The sequence below is a fragment of the Candoia aspera genome, chromosome 5 (genome assembly GCF_035149785.1).
Source record: "Candoia aspera isolate rCanAsp1 chromosome 5, rCanAsp1.hap2, whole genome shotgun sequence".
In the NCBI taxonomy this organism is placed as follows: domain Eukaryota; kingdom Metazoa; phylum Chordata; class Lepidosauria; order Squamata; family Boidae; genus Candoia; species Candoia aspera.
Window position 1 is genome coordinate 10172638 of NC_086157.1, and position 22723 is coordinate 10195360.

Sequence of the window (22723 nt, forward strand, 5' to 3'; positions counted from 1 at the left end):
CAATCAGTTTCACTCTGTGACCACTGAGATCTGACATTAGAGCTGCTGGTATAAAATAATCCTGCAGGAGCTATCCTGCAAATTTATTTGCAGGATAGGATATAAATTTTGATGCTAATAAGTACAGTGCACTAAAAAAAAATCCTGAGGGAGGGAGGGAAGGATGGACATGATCTGTAAGTGAACCAGGGCAGGTCCATTTTTGTGTTTAATTGAAGCCATCTTGCTCTGTGAATAGAAGTTTACTATTAACATACATGCCAGGATGTTTTAACCTCTTTTGCTATCTCAGAAGATGTTTCTGAAAGACTGTGCAAGTGATAATTGAGCAGCTCACGCATAATGAATGGGCAGTGGCAAAGAAGACAGGGGAGGAAGGCTGAAACTCATTTATGTACAGATAAAAATGGGAGTGGAATAATAAAACAATGATCAGCATTTGCTGAAGCCTGCAAAAGTTTTAACTCATACAGTGTACATACTACAAGGAATGTGTTGAACTTTCGACCTGGTATGTTAAAGAATCAATTAAGGAACTTGATGTGTTCCTGTCCCCACTAACAACACACCAGACTACAGTATATAAACTAAAACACATAAATCAAAGCATGGACTTGGAAGGAGGGAAGGAAGGAAGGAAGGAAGGAAGGAAGGAAGGAAGGAAGGAAGGAAGGAAGGAAGGAAGGAAGGAAGGAAGGAAGGAAGGAAGGAAGGAAGGAAGGTCTTGCTAGCATCTTTTCTTTGTTGCGGGCCAACTGCAGGGAAGATAAGAACTATCCTTATCTGCACACAGAATAAAGATGTTGGGGTGTGTGTGTTGCAATACCTTGAATTATTGCACTGAAAATGAGACTTTGATCAAAGTACTTTTTTCCCCTCACATGTGTAGCACTGTGACATGAAAAGCTGAACTTGTCAAAATCTCCTCATTGACCCGGGGTTGAAAAGACATGAATGTTCTCTTGTATATAATCACCTAACCTTTGTGTAAGCTAAATGTGTGGAATGGGTGGGAAGAACATACTTGATGTTTGAAACTTCCTCTGTTGAAATACTCTTCTGTTCAGTCTAGCTTGGCTCAGGGCCTTATCTTGGGAGTTGGGGTGGATAACTTAATATACTTCTAAAAATTCTTCATGCTGTCTTAAAACAGCTTCCATGGTTTAAATGCAGGCTTCATCACTGTTATATATGCGTCCTGCTCCATTCTGCCAAGGAACTGAGGGTGGGACATATGGAGTTATCCTACTACATCCCTGTTGTCAGGAATCTCATCAGGACTTCGTACAAAGCATAGGTTCTTGGCTCAGACCATCGGCAGGCAGATGGTTAGACATAATATTGCCTCATTACTCCTGTCATCTGGAACCATCTGCTCTACACGCTTATCAAGTTCCTGCTTTCTACTTGTGGCATATTTCAGTTTGCGTATTTTGGCCTCAATGTTATCCACAAGGTATGTTGTTGGTCTGCCAGATTCCACCACATGGATAGGGTTATTCCAATTTTATTTACTATGTGCAATTATGAAATATATCATGTTTTCAATAGAAGCAAAGATGATGATAGCTCATAATCCTGCCCAAAATTTAGCTCTGGGGTCAAACCCACATACCGGGGGAGGCACTCTGACCTGTTCAGACTCCTGGCTTCCCTAGGGTGATTTATTAATTTTATCTATTTCTTAGACATCCTTCAAGTAGTCTCAGATTTCAAAACAATGAAAAATAGACAAAATCAAATATAATAAAAATATACAGAGTGTTCTAATTAAAGTATTCAGCCTAAAACCCCTCTATTTCATATTTTTTTACTTTGCTTTTTGTTTCATCAAATTCCTACCAGCACAGCCAGTTTTTATCTTCATTACTCCTTCTCTCTCCAGCACAGAGACACACAGTGTACAAAGATGAAACAGATGTCTGCTTTGTGACCCTAGAAATTATAGCATTTTTTTTTGAAAGAATGAAAAGCTAACATTATAATTCTTTTGAGGTGGTGGGAATGGGAGTTGAAAAAAGTTTTTTTTTTTCCATTTCTTGAGACACAATAAACTATTATGTAAAAGCCCGTTTGTGGAAGGTTTTGCTGAGACTAATGTTATTTGATACCATCAGTTATTCATAGGCAATCATGTGTTATTCGGGTGTTCCCACAAATTTGCTATACAGCTATTGGATATCAGCTCAGCAATATTTAATGATAATATGTAGACTCTACATTTTGGCAGCTTAGGAATTGGAACTAAGCTAGAACAGAGAAGAAAAACAGACTTTTATCTTGTCATCAAGCCATAAGAGAAACCGCTGAGCTCTAGAAAACCACAAATTATTCTTCATTAATTGTTGATACAGTCCTATAATGCTCTAGCTCAGAAAAGCCCATAGAGTATATTTTGGAAAAGAAATTACTACTATTTGTGCCTAAGCATTAAAGCTTCTACTTCAGTGACCCAAAGGTAGATAGATAGACTTGGTGTATCAGTAACTACAGCCTCTCCATTTGCATGAAAATACTGGGTGCAAGTTCATAATTTTTTTTAATTTGGTCACTTTTCCATGTGATGGCAAAGAAATGAAGTTCAAGATTCAAAGTAAGAAAACAAAGTTTACTCAAGTTAGTTTCTTTAGATTGGGCTCAAGCCATGCTTGTCTGTCACTGACTTGGCAGCAGTTCTTCCTCCTGTCCTTCAATGCCATTCCCTATGCCCTCTACACCCTTAGACACTATTGCTGGAGAGATTTCACTGGAGGTGAGGGGTGACCTGCCCTAGCACTGATTTTTTAAAATTTATAATACCTACTGTGCTGCATTAAACCTCAGCATCCATGTAAAAACTTGATTCCCTTCATTGCTACAAAGAATTAGTGCCTTGGCAAAGATTTGGTTTACATCTGTGTCCTTTCCATCAGCACAACCAATCTACTTTCCATAATGTTCTTTTCATCGTGTTCTTTCGTAACGGTAGAGCAGCTGGCAAAGCAAGCCAAATAAATAAATAAATGACTCAAAACATACTGAGCGCACTTTTTGTTTTGTCCTACTGATTTCGCTGGAAAGGTTTTAAGCACAGGTTTAAAGTCAGAGGTATTCATTCCCAAGTGCTTAATTTTGGCAGAACTGTGCCGGCACCTAGCCTCTGTTGTCTGACCCTAAGTGAAAATAAAATAAAAATAAAAATCTCTAACATTAGCGCATGTTCCCAGCTAAGATTAAGTCGAATTTGTACTGTTAATAGAGGTGCATATGCTTTGATGTTTGCCTAAAAACCTGCTGTGGGCTTCAACCCATCAACTGAATAGAGTAGCTTTGATGCCTATCACCGATACATTTTTTGATTCATATATTTTACTTAACTTTACTACAAAGTTTACATTCACTTGAGGCAGAATTAATGAGTCTTGTGGTCTCTTATTTTGTGTATGGTTTTCTCTGTCGATAATTTTGCAATGCTGCACACTGATCAAACAGTCAAATTAAATGAACTGCTTTCTTTTTCTATGGCTTAGCTTACTCAGCTCCAACTCTGCCACCAGCTGGAAGGAAATGCTGAAAAGACAACCCGCTTCCTGAAGATGACCAGCTATGGAGATGGGTTGAAAAGTTTCAGGCCGGAATCTCTTATCCCACAAAATAACCCACGCCAGATCAACAGATCGTTCTTCCATTACCAATGAACATCCCCAGCTAGAGATGGACATAGTCTATGAGAAAGCAGCCAGATGTTCCTACAGGCTGGGAACACATTTTTATATTGTCACTGTCCAGACATAAAAGCCTGGGCAGGGTCAACCCCTTGCCTAAAGCATACGTTTCATAAATTCACATGCGAGGTGATGCACTTTGAATGATCTGGAGAAGGGAAACTGGCAGCACTGAAGAAAAGATGAGCCCAAAAGAAGCTGCCCTAATGCAGATAAAGTAGGACCCCTGAAAAATTTATACTTCTCCATCTTAACATATTGGCCTTACTACATACTGTATATAAAATGCTTTCTTCACACACACTTTTTTAAAAAATCACCCTTTCTTTTCACAGGCAGCGAGAAATTGAGAAACATCTCTAAAAGAGAGCAATTACTTGTTCACAATACATTTTAGGATCTTCAATGGAATTTAAAATAAACTGTGCAGCAGAAAGTAATCGCCTCCTTAAAATGCAGTCGTTTTGACATTCCAACAGAGAATGATTTCATTATTCGTTCTTCACCAACAGAAAATCTTTTCCTTTATAACTGAACAGCATATTTTAAGGAACACTGTTGAGATTTTGAGTTGAAAATACATTTAGCCCTTTGTCAGTGAGAGTTAAATTCAGACTAGCTGCTTATAGGCTAGCTATATTTTAATTTCGCAACCATTCTTTATTTTTGTAGGAATGAAGGTAGAATTCTTTAATTTTGACAGCCTTCGTACCTGTCTTATTAGTACTCCAGCATAACAAGGCATTCTATTTCTAAATCGAAAAGGCCATTATTACCGTGTGTTATTAGTGGTTCTGAAGCTTTATACATGACTCACTTTCATAGCAATTTCAATAATGTATTAATTTTACAAGCAATTAAAAAACACTACTCACTCCTTTCATGACATGGTTTTTAAAAATTAAGATCAAATCCAATTATGTCGTGAAGGTAACGTTTGAGCCAAAAGGCTTTAAAAAAAATTCTTAAGACCCCTGATAAAACTAAACTGTATTTCCACAATTATCCCAGAATTGTATCTATTTGTGTTAAAATAAAAGGAAAGTTGTACAACATTATTTAGTTTTATGTATTTAATTACAGTTCCGAGCAATAAGGGATCATGGTCCCATAGAAATGCTTGAAATAAATAATAAACATAAATAAAATACCACTTCAAAGCAGCAGAGTAAAATCCTAAAAATAAATAAATAAATAAATAAATAAATAAAAACACACAGCCCCATAAAAAGCAGCACAGAATATAGATTTCTATGAAAAAGTGTTTTGCTCCTTTGGGGATTTTCCATATCTTTGCTAAAGAATGTTTTCAGAGCTTCACATTGGTCCTATTGAAATATAACGGAAGGCCGAGTGACATACAACGCCAAAGTGCGGTGACTGTTCCATTGATTTCATAATAAAAATCTTCCAATGTAATGTTCCACTATGAAGAAGTAAACACCCCTCTCCCCCAGTTAGATCAATTCAGCTAGAGGAATGACTAAAGGTAATTGTGGAGTATGTCATCAAACCATCAGGGCTGATTTGGGCCAGCCATGCCCTACACGAAATCTCATCTCAGTATTCTCTCCACACAGCTTCAAGACTTACACCATGCCCCTCTCAAAAGAAAATTCTGAAAACCTCCATTAAAAAAAGACATTGTTGGCCATCAATCTGGGCAAGGTTACCAACCCATTCTTAAGCTCTGGAGATCCACTAATCCAGCCAAAGACGTGGTCTTGAAATAAAGTGATTTGGGACAATACAGGTAGTCCTCGCTTAACGACCACAATTGGGACCAGAATTTCAGTTGCTAAGCAAAGCAGCCATTAAGTGAATCCGACCTGATTATATGACCTTTTTTGCAGCGGTCGTTAAGCAAATCACCATGGGCATTAAGCGACCCACGTGGCCTTCAAGTGAAACACACGGTTCCCCATTCATTTTGCTTGCCAGAAGCCAGCCGGTAAGGTCGAAAATGGTGATCACGTGACCATGGGAGGCTGTGATGGTCAAAAATGTGAACCAGTTGCCAAATGCCCAAATTGTGATCATGTGATCAAAGGGATGCTGCAATGGTTGTAAATGTGAGGACTGGTCGTAAGTCAGATTTTTTCCAGCACTGTCATAAGTCTGAACCACCATGAAATTAATGGTTGTTAAGCAAGAACTAATTGCAGTGAATCTTCCCAAGAGTGGCTATCCTATCAGAATCACTCCAAAAGCACAGCATAAAATCATTCAAAAAGTCACGAAAACAAATAACCCAGAACAGCATCGAGGGATCTACCATCCACTCTCGCCTTGGCTAAAATCAGTGCCCATGACTACACCTACAGATAAGCACTGGCTAAAAATGAGTCCTGTGAGAATAGGAAAACAGAAGCCACAACTTACTAATAAAAGCTCTACGTCTCATCTCAAGTTTACCAAAAATCATGCTCCAGATTTCTGACGGAATGTTCTATAGGCCAAAGGGCCAAAAATGGAAATGTCCATACAATTATTTGATGCAGAACAAGTTTCCACAAGAAGGTTGCTCGGAGATGCTTGGCTCATTGCTATGTTGTATTATTGTACTGTGCTATTGGTTCTTGTCGCCAGATCCTTTATTGTTTTATTTATTTATTTATTTATTTATTGAACAAACTTATATGGCCACCCAACTCACACACAGTGGCTCTGGGTGGCTTAAAGAATTAAAAAACAGGAAAACCAGGAAAAAAACCAATAAACCTCTCCACCCCAATCCTGGCAGCAACAGACGCACTCTAAATTAACTTTCAATCAGCTCCATATTGGCCTGGGGTCCCCAGGCCCACTGAAAAAAAACCACATCTTCAGGGCCTTCTTATATTCCATAGGGAAGGTGCCACCGCAGAGAAGGTCCTTTTTCTCAGTCCCACCAGGTGTACCTCCCTCATTGATGGGACCTGTGATATACCCTGCCTCCCTGCTCTGGTGGGCCAGGTAGATGTAACTGAGGTGAGGAGATCCTTCAGACAGCCTGGCCCCAAGCCAGGTAGGGCTTTAAAGGTGATAATCAGCACCTTGAATTGGACCCAAAAGCAAATTGGCAACCAATGCAGCTCCCGCAAAATAGGTGTCACATGCAAAGATTTAGACTTGCACAAAACTGTGGGGGCCATCACAATTGTTTGTGCTTTAGATCTGGCCTGACTAGAATCAATTTTCAGTTTAATTTGGAAATGACAGTCAGCTCATCTTCCTGAATGAGGCAGGAGAAAAGTCAGCCAGGGACACCCACAGTTTCCTAGGACACAATCATACTTTGGTGGCAAGAGCACCCCACATAAAACTTCAGAACCACCTCCATAAAAGTTCTAAGCAGATTAAATGCTCTTCTCACCCATGATAGGATACATTCATACAACATAGTTCAACCTGCTTCCTCAATTCACCTCCTGGGTTTGCCTACTATATTGTTTATTCTTTCTGTCGCTTCCGACTCTTCATGACTTCATGGACCAGCCCACGCCAGAACTTCCTGTCAGTCGTTGCCACCCCCAGCTCCCCCAGGGATGAGTCCATCACCTCTAGAATATCATCCATCCACCTTGCCCTTGGTCAGCCCCTCTTCCTTTTGCCTTCCACTCTCCCTAGCATCAGCATCTTCTCCAGGGTGTCCTGTCTTCTCATTATGTGGCCAAAGTTTTGCCTTTAATATCATTCCCTCAAGTGAGCAGTCTGGCTTTATTTCCTGGAGGATGGACTGGTTGGATCTTCTTGCAGTCCAAGGCACTCAGAATTTTCCTCCAACACCACAGTTCAAAAGCATCGATCTTCCTTCTCTCAGCCTTCCTTATGGTCCAGCTCTCGCAGCCATATGTTACTACAGGGAACACCATTGCTTTAACTATGAGGACCTTTGAGGACCTCAGTGTGAGGTCTCTGCTCTTGACTATTTTATCAAGATTTGTCATTGCTCTTCTCCCAAGGATTAAGTGTCTTCTGATTTCCTGACTGCAGTCAGCATCTGCAGTAATCTTCGCACCTAGGAATACAAAGTCTTTCACTGCTTCTACATTTTCTCCCTCTATTTGCCAGTTATCAATCAAGCTGGTTGCCATAATCTTGGTTTTTTTGAGGTTTAGTTGCAAGCCAGCTTTTGCACTTTCTTCTTTCACCTTCGTCATGAGGGTCCTCAGTTCCTCTTCGCTTTCAGCCATCAAAGTGGTATCATCTGCATATCTGAGATTGTTCATGTTTCTTCCAGCGATTTTAACTCCAGCCTTGGATTCCTCAAACCCAGCACGTCGCATGATGTGTTCTGCATACAAGTTGAATAGGTAGGGTGAGAGTATACAGCCCTGCTGTACTCCTTTCCCAATCTTAAACCAGTCACCTACTATATGGACTCATAAATTAACCAAATGACCTGGGTACCAATCGTATGAAATGCCACCCCCAAAAAACAGTAACAACAAAAAAATTTAACCAAAGTTAATTCTCATCATGTTTAGCACTCTGTACAATACAGCCACTAGGCCTTCTACTGATATGGTTTTGCATGTTGTGCAAGGAAAGCTCTGGAGTTAAAAGCAGGATCTGACATGATGAATGGAGGTGTCATGGTGGTTGAGACAGGGAGATAGTTGGAAAAGGGGTACAGAAGAAACATTCCCCATTCTTCCCCTCCCTCCCTCCCTCTCCCTTCCTTCTCTTTATCTCTCCCTTCTCTGCCCCATTCCCTTCTCTCTGTCTCCTTCCTTCCTTCCTTCCTTCCTTCCTTCCTTCCTTCCTTCCTTCCTTCCTTCCTTCCTTCCTTCCTTCCTTCCTTCCTTCCTTCTCTTCCTCCCTCCCTCTTCCACTTCTTTCAATTTCTAAATCACTGCAATCCATAAACTCTTGGCACTGTGCAAAAATAATTACAAAATATATGAACATAAAGTGTCCACAATATAATAATGCAACAGTTACCAAAATTAAAAACAATAACTTAAATCAAGATAAGCATATTAATGCTATTTCCTCAGTAAATCAAATTAAAAGGGCTCTCTGGTGGAGCTGCTCTGCTTCCAGAAGAACAGCAGCATTCTGGCTCATCTCGCTTCCTGGGAGAGGCTGTTCCATAATATAAGTACTATTACTGAGAGAGGGACGTGGTGGCGCTGCAGGTTAAATTGCTGAGCTGCTGAGCTTGCCGATTGGAAGGTCGGCGGTTCGAATCCGCGTGACGGGGCGAGCTCCCGTTGCTAGTCCCAGCTCCTGCCAACCTAGCAGTTTGAAAACATGCAAATGTGAGTAGATTAATAGGCACCGCTTCGGCAGGCAGGTAACGGCATTCCGTTCAGTCATGCCGGCCACATGACCACAGAGGAAGTGTCTACGGACAAACGCCGGCTCTTCAGCTTTGAAACGGAGATGAGCATCGCCCCCTAGAGTCGGACACGACTGGACTTAATGTCAAGGGAAACCTCTACCTTTACCTTATCACTGAGAAACATCTCTTTAGTCCCCCTACCATCAGAGTCACTTGCGAGATGGGCGGTGCAGAAACGTGAGAAATAAATAAATAAATCATGGTGGTAACTGTTAAGTGTACAGCAGAAGGTTATTTTCAGTGGTCTTAGCTTCATTTGTCTCCCAACACCTGGAGAACACCAGAGAAACTTTCCAGCCATGACAAACTAATAGTGTGAAGAAAGAAAGAAGAGATGCTGCTGTTTTCCAATATATATGTGTGTGTGTGTGTGTGTGTGTGTGTGTATCTCCAGCTATTTCAGCACTCCAAGAAGCAGCTTCTGGCCCAAATGCAGAGCTGGCTCACCTGAAGCCAGAACAAGGATGGGTTTGGCTTGCAAAGTGATGCATCTGCTCTTCACTGCACTGCCGATAAACCTGCTTGGATCAAGTTTATCACCTTTTCTACACTGTACCCCACTTTTGAGGGTCATATGAATTAGATCAACTTGCTCTATATAGGAGATCTGAAAAGTGAGCATCTGGAGACAAGGAAAAAAAATTCTTTGCTAGGATGGATGAAAAAAAAAACAGGCATGGGAGCTTGTGTGTTAATTGCCTTGAAAGATTTTAGCAAGTAATAATGTCAGAGGACAGATCTTAAAAGCCTACCATAGCATTGTGCCCATTCACTACACTGGCTTGATTATACTGTTCCTATAACCTATTGAAAAGAGAAATGAGCAATTGGGATCATTTTCAGCACCATAAATACTCAGAGCCAGACCTATGGTGATGATATTGGACTAGGACCTGGGGAGTCCTAGGCTGAAGTCTACCCTTAGCCATAGAAAGTCCCTGGTTCATTTCTGGTCTCTCTCTCTCTTCCTGCCTCTTTCTCTCTCAGTCCAGCAACCTACCTTACTGGAGTATTATCAGAGAGAAAAAGAAAGAAAGGAAATCCCATAATAGGTAGCACTGAGTTCCTGGAGAAAATTCACACTATAAATCTAAATAAATACCCACATACTCTAACGGAATTTAGAACTGACCTTGGGGAAAGTATGAAAGAGCCATTTAGCAAGGACCTGGACATAGATTATATAGCCCAGAGCAGCCTTTCTAAACCTTTTGACCCTGGAGGAACCCTTGAAATATTTTTCAGGCCTCAGGGAACCACTGCACATTCAGGCTCAAATACAGTCCAGAAGTTACCAAATTATTATGTTCATTTCATGGGTAGGCCTGCATCAATGCATTAACAGTGTTCTTAAACTAAAAATAAAGAATGAAACTTACCTCTTTAATGTGAAGTTGCCCGAATTTGAAATAATTTTTTAAATAAATCGTGATCTCCCAGGGAATCCCTAGTGACCTCTCGTGGAATCCTAGGGTGCCATGGAACTCTAGTTGAGAAACCCTGGTCCAGAGCTTGAAGCAAGCATAAGAAGGAAACCCAAACTAAGCATGCTTTAATTAGGCTGACCATATGTCCCGTTTTGAATGGTACAGTCCCTTTTTTTAACATTTCCAAACCGTCCCGTTGTTTTAATATAAATGTCCATTATGTCCTGTTTTCTTAAAAACCTTACTTAAAAATTTGAAAGTTCCCGTGAACCTGTCAGAATGCAGTCTGACTTTGAGTGGAAGGAGGGGGAGCTCAGCAGAAACGGTGGGAAAAAAGCCACAGAGCTCAACCTGGCGGGAAACCTAAAAAGAAAAAAAACAGGATTGGCTGATAGGCAGTGATCAAAGGGCCAGCCGATTGGCTCCTGCCTTGAAATGGTGGGAAGAAAGGAACGTAAAAGCACGGCCAGAGGAGGAATGGCTTGTCGGGGACAACCATTCACTAGACTCTCCAGCCCAGCCTTGCTTCTCGCAAACGAAGGAATCTGAAGATTCCCAGCCCGAGAAAACCGGAGAAGTTCCTCCCTGCTGATCCAGCCCGTCGCCCAGCCCTGCCCCGTTTTGCCATCCCAATGTCCCGTTTTTGTCTCAAGGAAATATGGTCAGCCTAGCTTTGATTTAATTTAGTATAAGTTGGGACAGGCAGAAACTTGGAGAGTCTTTCACAATTCTGTTATAACAACCTAATCCAACAAAGTTGCATTCCTGGAAATCTCTGAAGTGTCTGTTCCTTGACCTTACCTGCCTTGAAGGGCTGATACATACACAGAACAGGGGGGTGGAGTTACATCTTGATACCTAAATGAGATAAAGTTGCTGCTGACATCTGTGTGAAATCTAGGATTCTTCCACTCAAACAAAAGCGTATATTTTTTTATAACTCAGTTCCCATTTTTTCCTTTAAGGAAAAGGTGGCTGTTCAAGGAACAACAGCTACCTCTATCTACAGATTTCACTGGGTCTCTGTTTACATTCAAAATTTTCAGCAACACAATACAATTCAATTTCTGTTTATTGTTTTAATTACTACTTCATGCACCTGAATCTTGAATGCACGCCTACATTTTTGTTCAAGGACTCCAGCACTCCATGAGATAGGATAAACTAAATGCAAAAAGGTGAATCAGTTCAGAATGATGAAAATCAAACAGAGCTCAGCCATAAGCCTCTTATTAACACTTCTCCCCAAAGGATCAGGAAGTTAGAAAACAAGAACAAAATTAACTATCTATAAAGGCATGAAACATAAACAGAAATGCTGACAGAAATGCTTAATTATCTGAAATTCTTTAAAATATATATTCTAAAACTGAAAGTGAGCAATCTTTTCCCCCAAATGCAGGGACAATTTAACTCTGAACTTCATCATAATTCACTAATTTCAGTCTGTAAAAGATGGAGAATGCCTTCAATGTGTCAGCGATAACAGGAATCAGCAAATCATCTCCCACGTTGTTACTATTATAAAATCTATAATCTACAATCTACAATCAATTTGCGGCTCAATTTCCACTAATGGGAACGTTGTCCCTATTCCAATATTCCCTTAAAATCATAAATGAGGAATAACATGCAAAGATAAAATTGCTGATGACTTGATAAAAGATTAAATTTTACAGCTTAGTGATTGCATTCAGCTGCGAGCTTCCGAAGGCACAAACAGAAGTATCTAACATGTCTTTTCCTATAGAACAAAAATATAGAACATGTCTTCTAATAGCCCTCTCTGTCTCAGGAACTTGCTTATTGATTGATTGAAAGAATCTTGCAAAATTGTGAATGTCTGCCCCAAATTCACAAGATTTGGGTATTCTTGTCTGAAATTGTGTGACCATCTCACAAAACCTAGGCCATTCTTAGCTCTTGTGGGGACCTTAGCCTAATGGTGAAGGAGGCTGGTATCAATAGCTTCTAACATTTTTTTTCTTAAACAACAGCTCCTTGTGAAATGGAACAAGCCCATTTGGAAAGAACGTCAATTTTTTAAAGCTATTTACAATGTATTGAACAGGCTCTGTGGGCTCTGTAATTTCAACAGAGCCTGTCTTGGAAGCCTAAATAAAGTTTCGGCTTAAAATTTTAAGCGTGCATTTTCTGAAAGTTTACTTTTAAAAAAAAAACTTGGGTAAACTTGAAAGCTCAGCCATTTTTCAGCCCCCCTATTTATAATGGCACTCCGAAAGAAACCCACGATGATCTCTTTTAATCAGCTCTATACAGTAGGTCTGTATTCCAAGAAAAGAGAAACAAAGGATAGCCAATTGTCAACAGATTACAAGCAAAGTAAAAAATGCTTTGGAGAGCCTCTTTTGTTCCTAACATAATGTATACAAATGAGTGGAAAGCAAAACAAGAGCTGAACTGACATCGCTCGAGCGAGAATTAGAAGCAAAAGAAAAAGAACCCCATCATTAGTACAACTGACAACTTCAGGCCAACGAAACGCACTTGCTTCATTTGTTACAAGGATGTCAGATACTTGCTGATCAAGAAGGCCCTAACATGTATCAACCCTTTTCAACAGCAGATGTGGGAACTGTTCAGATAAAGAAGCAATGTCAAGATGGAACACAGCACATTTCCCCAGGGTGAGACTGAGATTTCAGACCTATATGGTTAACATCAGGCTTTGAAGGAGTTTTGTTTCATTTTAATAGGATCTAAACTGTGTTTCTGCTTTTCTTACAGGTCCATCCCCATGCAAGTGTTGGATCAAAGCCTTTAGTGCCAGTACCGGATGATTACAGTCCAAGTTTGGAAGAATGTGTCCAAGTTTGGAAGAATGTGTCCAAGCCCTGGAAGTAGTTGTTATCATCCACACCACAACAAAGTTGGCCAGTTAATGAGCAAAGGTACCTACAAGCTGTACAACAATGGATGTTTTCATGCTTGTTCGTTTATTTCTTCTGTGTATACCCTACCTTTCTATTTTGAAAAAAACTAAGCACAAGTGCCCACATGGCATTTCTTCAGCTGTGCATCGCATATATAAATAGGCTTGATTATATCATCTTTATGGCATGGCTTGAAGACCAACTGCACTAAATTTCGAAACGATGATCTAAATCACATTTGGGCAGCTACAGCTCAGCATAAATCACAATGGGCATTTCATATCAAAGCAAACCTCCACATTTCCAAAGGAGCTGAAGAAGGGGACTGCACTTCATTTGAAGCAATTCTGAATCCTGAGCAAAAATGGATCCCATTTTTGTTGTCTTGTGGCAAAACCTGCCTGAGGCAAAGCAGCTTTGGGCCAAATCTAGACTTCCATAAAGTTCTTATCCTGATTTGGGCCCCTAGAGATCTGGGGTCCTGCCTCAATGATCTTAGAAAAGCCCCTTTCTTGGACAGTTGAAGAGAAGGACTGCCAAAGGAGCTATGGAGTTGGTGGAATACAGATCCATGTCGCAGGAATGTTCCATGTGTTTCCTTTCAGTTTTCATAGCCTTTCCTAGTACAAATGATTCCTTGTGTCTGGAGCTAATTTGTGTTGTTGCCTTTTGCAATTGCTTAAAGTCTTGAATTTATTCCTCCTTCTTCTAGAACAGTGTTTTCCAGCCTTGGCCATTTCCAAGTGTGTGGATTTCAAATCCCAGAATATCACAGCCAGCATGACCACTGATGGGAATTTTGGAAGCTGAAGTCCACACCTGGAAGCTGCCAAGACTGAGAACCACTGCTATAGACCAAGCCTGTTTATATTCTTGAAACATTTTCAACTGAAGAAGACTTCCAGATAATTGTTGGATCGTTCCATTCCTCCATGCAACTACTGTTCATAATGTAACTATTTTATATCATTGTTAGAATTTGTTACACATCCACATACGCACATGTTCTTTTGAGGCATAGTTTAGCTTTATTGTTAATTTTATCTATTCAGTTCTGATCTGCATTAACTGGCGCATTTCAGTACTCATTGTATATGCTTGTGTGTGCTCTGCATGCAGCTATATTTTACACAATTCTCACTGTCCATAATTTGCTATACTCTAGATTTTAATAGTTTTATTATTTGGATTATTCAGCACCTTAAAACTAATTTTCCTCTCTGAATTTATTTTAGTTACCAGGCTTTTTTAAAATCCAAATATAACCAAAATTGCTCCAAATGTAAGCCCCAAATCTTCCAAATGCAACCAAAAAATGTAACTATCCCTGCTCTTTAAATTTGTATATAAAAATCCCTTAATTTTCAGCTATTCTTTGCATAAATTATTAAGATGCACATATCAACACATTTTAGCAGTCAAATTTACAGACTAAGGAAAATAACTACTGCATGCAACAGGATGAAAAAAATACTTAATATATACACTGACAGAAAAAGAAAATCCCACTGAGTAGTCATCATCATTACAAATTAAAACTATGACATTTGCTCAGATCAAAAATCCAATTTTATAGCACTAGGAATAAGAAATTACATAGCGGAGAGATAAATACCTAAACTGGTATTAAAAAGGCCAGCCCTGCTGAACATTGATTAACCATTAAGATCACACAAATTACATCCCAAGAGTGTTAAAGAAAAATAAACCAAACCAAAAGGCAAAGGCCTTTTCAAACAGTTTCCTTTTCTCCAGAAACAATCCTTGAATGTTATAAACAGTCCAAACCATTGTAAAGGAAACTGCACTGAGGTTTTATAACTCAGTGAAAGTAACATCTGTATACATTCAGAGCCATTAAAGTCACTCAGGAAATTCCCACTTCCTATTTTACCTCCTCCCTTAATTTGTTACAATTATCTCAATTTTAGCACTGTGCCTAGAAAAAATAAGTGAATAATACTGCCCTGCCTTACAGAGCTGTGGGATCTGTTGCTGTGATAATACAGGGGAAGCATTTTGAATATTTTAAAGCAATTTGTATGACTGTAGTATTTTCCATTTTCTTTACATAAATTAAAAAAAAATGTAGCTGGCAATTATCAAGTGTACGTTCCCTGTGACATTATCATTTCAGCTTCCCTGAAAACTGTGTGATGAACTTCAAGGACAAGTCAAGTTAGAAATGGAGCTGAGAATGGGTCAGATACCCTCTCTATTCAAAGGCACTACTCTGGCTGCAATAACAGTCAATGGCCTTAAATCCAGTACACGGAAATCTCATGCATGCAGGTGGCTTGTGCTTTTCAAAAGCTATTTTTAAAATATTCATTAAAGAAGGCCACTCTTATCAGAGTGCTAGAAAGCGTTTGGCCTGAGAGATCAGAAAAATCACACACCAGGCATTTCTATAAAAATAAATTTATTTACAGAAAGCACAAAAACATATTTACAAGCTGTGCATTCACACATGCTCAGAGAGGACTGGGAAGAGAGGCTGTGCTGGAAGGCTACAAAAGTGAAACTAAAACAAGTCCAGGCAAGTTCCTCCCCCAGGCAATGCAACTTTAACACCCAAACTGAGGACAATTAATTTTGACCTCTTCACCCTGCCGATACTTAAGAAAGTACTCAATTACCATGGTAACCTAGTGGCTTGGTCCATGCAAAAACAAAGAAATGCCAACAACACTCACGTGAGAAGTCTGCATGAGTCTGAAAATGTTTCTTGACCTCTGTGATCCCACTGTATTTCTGACTCAGTCATGTTGTATTGAAAATGTGGAAAAAGTAGTCTTTTTTCGATTCTGTGACTCTATAGAGCCAGCAGATAACCCATTTCTCCATCTGCAAGAACTCGAAGTTCATCACACCTCCCCCTCTTGGGTTCCAGGGCTTTTAAGCAGTAAAGTGGCTTGATGACTTTGCAGCACCCCTCACAGGAACCACAGGATTTTTTTATTTTTATTTTTTTGCATGTGATCTGACAAATGCCTATGGAAAGTAAAGACATGGATGGAGGTTGAGTGCAAGCAGTTTCTTTTATATCTGCCTTACATGAAGTATGAATTGGGACGTATTTGGGCAGAGATTTTTGTTCCTTGTTCCCAGCCTGTTGAAGTTGATAGAAGAGAATGGAACCTTCAAACTGCTTTTGAAGGACTGAAAAGTGTCAGTCTTTTGGATGCTCTGCAGTGCCCAAGAGCGCATATGAAGCACTTCCATTCAGATGATTAAAACAGCCACAGCATTCATTGAGGATCCCACAGTTGCATTGGAAGCTGCTCTCAAATGTCATTGCACACATATGGATGCACAGCCACACCACTTTACAATGCAAAGCATTTCTTTCAAAGCCTTATTAAAAATTACTGTTAAAGCCAATTTTTCGCAATCAAACCTTGATCTTGCCTAAAAACATTTCTTCTTCTCATCTCCCTCTTTGGCAAAAGAAACACAGCTTGGTACTCTAGCCTGCTGTCAAAAAGAAATTATCACCTACACAAAGGATCTCTCGGTGTGTTTATTCTTTGCCCAACTCCAGTCTTTATGACTGCTGTGATCCCCAGTGCCTGGTCTCTGTTTCTGTGGAACTGTAATATGTAATGCGCCCAGACAGAGGGCTCCTAGAATAAAAGAAGAAAAAGGAGAATTGTGCTGCCGGTCCATCTCTCTCTCCTTAATGGATTTTCTGTGATGAGAAAAAGATGGAAGAAGGAGTAGGAAACCTCAGAACCGTCACAAGTGAAAGAGGATGACATCACCGGGGGGTTCAATAAATGTTTGTGGATGTGGCAGTGCAATTAGATAATTAGAACCTTGTCAGGAAGCAGCATTGAATTATAGGGATTATAAGGGGTGAAGAATAAGAAACCTGCTTCCCGCTTCAGTCTGTACAGATTTACAAACTGTACGTTTAATTTTGCCGCTTCTTTCCTTTCCTTTTTTCCCACATAGCCTTCCATCATAAGCTTAGCTGACAGAACTACTGTGTTACACAGGACTATTGTCTGTGCGGCCCGATCCTCTCTCCTTCAGCTTTTCTCAGGTCTGAGACGCTTCTAAAATGGAGAATCATCCATATCCCAACCTTGTCCCAAAATACAGACCATCTCTTTCCTAGTTCAATGAAGCTAAGGATGATGATCAGCAGGCAAAGATGAGGAAAGGCCTATCTTCTCTACTTGCCTTCTCAAATCTCTAATTCTGAGGGGAAATGCAGAATCCATTCATTTGCTGGCCTCAGTGCGGTCCCTATGAGCCCAGAGTAGATGCAGACCCTGTGCTTGGTAAACACTGTATCTCCTGTCTCATCACACTTTTTATTTTATTTTTTTTTAAATTGTTTCTGGTACATGTATGGATGTATTATGTATTTAAACAGGAAGCAGACAGTGCAAAGCTATGACCTCCCATTGCGAGAGCCAGTTTGGTCTAGTGGTTAAGGCTCCGGGCTCGAAACCAGGAGTTTGTGAGTTCTAGTCCTGCCTTAGGCATGAAAGCCAGATGGGTGACCTTGGGCCAGTCCCTCTCTCTCAGCCCAACTCGCTGCAATGTAGACTAGCCTCCTCGTGGTGCACCCTGGGCAACGTGACTTGTCACGGCTAAATAGTCCACACATCTGGCTGCTGGACCTCACAAGGATTTCCCAGCAAGAAAAGCAGCATGAACACTGAACTGCTATGACATACGATTAAACAAAAAAAAAAACTCCAATTGTGTCTTCCCCTCGCACCCCCAAGAATGTCTCTGATTTCTACCTGGACCTATAAAGATTGTGGAAGGATAGCAATGGAGATCAGTTCTAGCTGCTTTATTTGCTCAGAGACATCTCCACCTGCTAGATTGGAAATGGATCCTCAGCACCATAATTCAGCGCAGAAATACCAAATTATGGGGCATTAGGCTCCTGTGTTCCCTCTTCCCAAGTGCTGCCCTCTTCTCACACATCCCATAAAAGGAGTAAGTTAAAACCTAGCTTCACTTGCTCTGTCATTACTTCCAAAGTAGGAACTGTGACTGAAGATAAATTCTACCTTTTTAAAGAAGCTAGCAGTTCATTGTTTACCATTAGCTTATTCCTAAACTGACCAGAGTCAATTTTAAATGATGGTTCTTGGGCCATAGTATAACAACAAGCAAGAAACTTGCTGAAATAAAACCAAATTCATCTTTATTTCTCCTCTGGATGCAAGGGAAAGGGAGGAGAGAATTTAGTGTTCAAGCTTCACAAGGCTTTTGGTTAATGTATGTAATACTAAACTGATTTTCTGTTTAGTCCTGTTTAGCAATATTAAAGAAACAGAACATTCACTAAGCACTGATAGTAGAACTTAATCTATGAATTCCTACAATTTCTGCTATATAGAACAGTCTAGATATCTAGGAATCGATTAATATTTATTACACTGAACATAAAGACTATATTTTGCAGACATGTTAACCCAGGAATCCTGATTTTAAAATGTATTAAGTCGGCTTAGTTCCTTCTTTAGGTGTGAGAAGTTAGATAAACCAGGGCACACTTAGAATTATGATTAAGTCCTCTCAGATAAGCCAAGATAAGAAGCCCAGATGGTTGGCTACACATCATCCCAGGTTCATCCCTCTTTCTGATTCTGCTTACCAAATGACACATTTGGAAAACCGAAGTGGAAGAAAAGGCTTGCCACACACCAATATGTTGCTTATTCAGTGTGGTATAGTGTTAAAATGTTGGACTATGAGTGGAGAAACCCAGATTCTAGGCCCCGCTCAATCATGGAAGCTCACTGAATGCCATTCATTCTTTCTCAGCCCAACCCACCTCACATAGTTATTGTTTTTGTGAAAAACAGGAGAAGGAAACATGGTATACACCACCTTGAGTTCCTGAATGAAAGACAGGACGCAAATAAAGATAAATACGTGCATAGATGTTGTATGAAGCAAAGATTAGCCTGATTTCTGAAAGCAGTCACATTGTAAAGAGAATGTGTATAGCACCAAATCCTTGTATATGTATGCTATTACAGGTTATATGTCAGATTTTTGGCATGACTTTACATTCCTGTAGCAAATCTTTGTGGAATACAAATTAAATCCTAATATTTCAATGTCAGCTGAAGATCACAGAGGAAAACCGAAGTGATGAGATAAGTCCAGTGACCTGATAATGTTGCAGAATGGGTTATTTTAGATTCCTTTATTTCAAGGGTCTATTTATAGCTGCATTTCTTTCAGTTAGCCTAACAATGCTTTTCCCCTGCTATAGTCGTAGGTTTTCTCTAATTTCCTATACTCCTTGGAAGAATGTTAACAAATGCTTTGGTAAAAATAGCTTTAAAAAAAACCAACCCAGTAAATATTTCTTAGGAAACTTTCCTTTCAGATTCAGCCCAGCACTGGGTTTTAGAAATCATTTAGTGGCTTTAAAAACTCAAATTTCCCTAGGGAATGTTAGCTATTTTCACTAACCTGGAAGATATACTATAGACGAGATGCCGGTTAATGCCAAAAGATTAATATGTCCTGCGCAGCATTAATAATGTGTAATGCACAGTATTAATAAAAGGGAGTCTCTGTCTTTAGGAAAAATAGCCCTGAATGTATATCCGAAGACACTCACACCCAGCACACAACTTCTGAAAGCAAACATTCAACATTTATCTGAGGACTCTACAAAAATCCATAAACTGGTGCAACAAATCTTCACAAAACCCTTACCTGTCACAAGCTGTTGTCCAGTTAATCCCACCGGTACCATTCCTAGGTTATTCATAGCAGTTGCCCAGGCTGCTGGATCAGTGACTGACATGTTAAATTGCGTTGTATCTATAGCTATGTTTCCCAAGCCATCAGCTGCTGATGGAAAAGAAGCATATTCTTATAAGGAGAATTGCCAGGTGGGTCAATGGCAAACTAGAGAAACCTCTTCTATTGTTGCAGTACAATTATCTTGGATCATTTTTTCCCCCTCCTCCTTCTCATCATCTATGGGCAAATGTACAGCATGGCAGCCACAAAGCAAAAATCCAATATACAGTGTCTGTTGAGACCTAATCCAATAAGGGGCAAAGGTTCCTATGGAAACAAATTCCCAAGGACACTGATAGGTTTGCAAGAATACTGAATTTAGAATGAAACGGAATTTGGGGGCACCTGGAATGTTCAGCTCTTTCATGTATTCTTACTACAGGCCCTTCCAGCAGATCGCATGCCCTGAATGCTTATGCCGAAATATATGCTTTTCTTTTCAGCTGCCACGCAACTCAATATTGGTTTTGCTGGAGCAGCATCACACAGGTATTCCTCTGGGGTTAAGGATGAATTTGAGCTACGCAGGATATAAAAAATTGGACAGGAGGGAAATCAAATCCACTTGCCGTGTCCCACGTTCTGGGCAGCAAACAGAAATACTGACCTTCAGTCCTGACCTCCAAGTGACATAATGCAATTGGTATGTAAGACACCCAAAATGTTAGGACTGGGACAGCACGGAAATCATGCAATTTTTAAAAAAGAATAAACACACCACCCTAACTACCAAACAGACATTCACCTGTGGCCATGGTTCTGGTGGGTAGTCCTTGCAAACTTTGACTTGACGCACGTTGACTTCTTCATTTGCTAATATATTAACATCTTGAAAGGCGGAAAGGTCTCTCCATTCCCACGTCCTGGATCCACTTCTAATGCATTATGCTTTGGAAAGAGAGAGAAAAAAAGAATCAGGAACTGAATATTGTTTTAAGATCACTCTTCCTACAAATCCACGCAGAATGGATAGCCATTCAGAGCTTTCCAGAGCAACCTCAAGCACAGTGTTGCCCAGGACATCAAAATAGGACTTAAGCAAATGAACATTCCTGCTGATCAAGAACAGAACCGACCTGCTGTAGAAGGACTTGCTTAATGCTTTGCCTCTGGGCTGCTTAACCTCTCCAGTGTTTAGGTTTTATCAGTTCCTGCACAGCTGCTTTTCCAAGCTAGCGTCTGCTGGAAGGACATACTTGAGACTGGAAATGCATTTTTTAAAAAGTTAAAAATTAATTGATATTGAAAGGATGAAGAAATGCTTGCCTCTGGAATATGTTTCTAGGAACAAACAAAAAAAAAGTAAGGTGGGGGGAGCAAAAGGAAGCAAAGGAAAAAAGTTACCTTGATGCACCCAAGCTAGGAAACTGTTTTATATTTACTTGCAAAATGTCAGGGTGGCATGTCGTTTCCTTAAAATTATGGTCAAGGCAAGAGAGCTAAAGACTTTTCTCCAAATGTTCAAATGAAAATTATTTAGCCCTTCTCCTTGTCTTTTGATTGCATAACTAGGGTTTTTCAAAGAATGAGGAGATTCTCTATCAATGCAATCTTAGTTTACGGTAATTGGCAATAATGTGGTAGGAAGCTTAAATTTCACAGGGCTGGCATCCAAGAATCCCAAGGCTGTTATTTGACACCACCAGTTACTTTGTACCATTTTAACTCATAAAAAATGACCATAAGAAACATGGTCAACATAAATGGTCAGAAGTATGATGATTTTCACTCCAGCTCCAGAGAGTATATCTCCATTGACATTAAGAGTGCCTCTCAAGAGGATAATAATGTTATCATATAGGTTAAGGCATAAAATACTCATAAACACAAGTGCCATGATGCATGTTATATATCAAAATATTACACTTGAGTTTAGCCAAAAGGCCAAGAAGCAATTTTAACTGTTTTAAAGTTTTTACTGACTTTTGTACATTTTAATCTATTTTATTAATATCTGGGCCACTTTTGTGCAGGTTTTATCTTGTTTGTTATGACCAGTAGTCAAAACAATAAATTGACTGAATTGAACTGAAATATCAAAATGTGGTGTTGAAAATAGAGACCCACTCAGAGAGGTTTTGGGAATTCTACAGATTTTTCTCAGCGTTTCTGCATAGCATCCATCTCTTTCAAACATCTACAACATCGAAAGTGTCGGAAAAGAAGTTATATGGGAACAGTCTTAGGGTTTATTTGTTTGTTTACGAAAAGAACTTATGCTGGGAAAATGTGCATTAAAGAAACCTGCAAGAGGACACTCTCTATATCAAAGAATGGAAGAAGCATAATTGGTATCTAAACAGTCAAATTCTTGCAAATTTCCATTAACAATGTAGACAATTTTCTATGGATTTTATTTTTTAAAAGCCATTAAAAGTACACCAGAATAGCATATATTTTTTTGTTTGCCATATTTACTGTATAACTCTAATCCTGAAGGTTTCTGAGTGGCATACAAGCACAAAATATTTATTTTTATTCATCAAATTTATATAGCTGCCTATCTTTCAAAAAATATGGCCCATTAAAGTAGTTAAGGAAGTGGACGAGAATGATTACAGAACAGCACATTCC

General features: G+C 39.7%; 1 protein-coding gene across 2 annotated transcripts in view; it reads right to left on the bottom strand.

Moving 5' to 3' along the window:
* The window catches only part of ENOX1 (ecto-NOX disulfide-thiol exchanger 1), a 156548-nt gene extending 135513 nt beyond the window's left edge, over nucleotides 1-21035 (bottom strand). Inside the window, exons 1-2 of one of the 2 annotated variants that reach the window (XM_063304570.1) lie at nucleotides 20895-21035; nucleotides 20060-20194 (exon numbers count right to left, since the gene is read on the bottom strand). In XM_063304570.1, the coding sequence (XP_063160640.1) occupies nucleotides 20060-20194; nucleotides 20895-20904 (145 nt within the window). In that variant the 5' untranslated portion in view covers nucleotides 20905-21035. Of the gene's footprint in view, nucleotides 1-20059; nucleotides 20198-20894 lie in introns of both variants that reach the window. The other variant, XM_063304569.1, reaches the window with a different exon arrangement.
* Between the last annotated feature and the right edge of the window lie 1688 nt (nucleotides 21036-22723).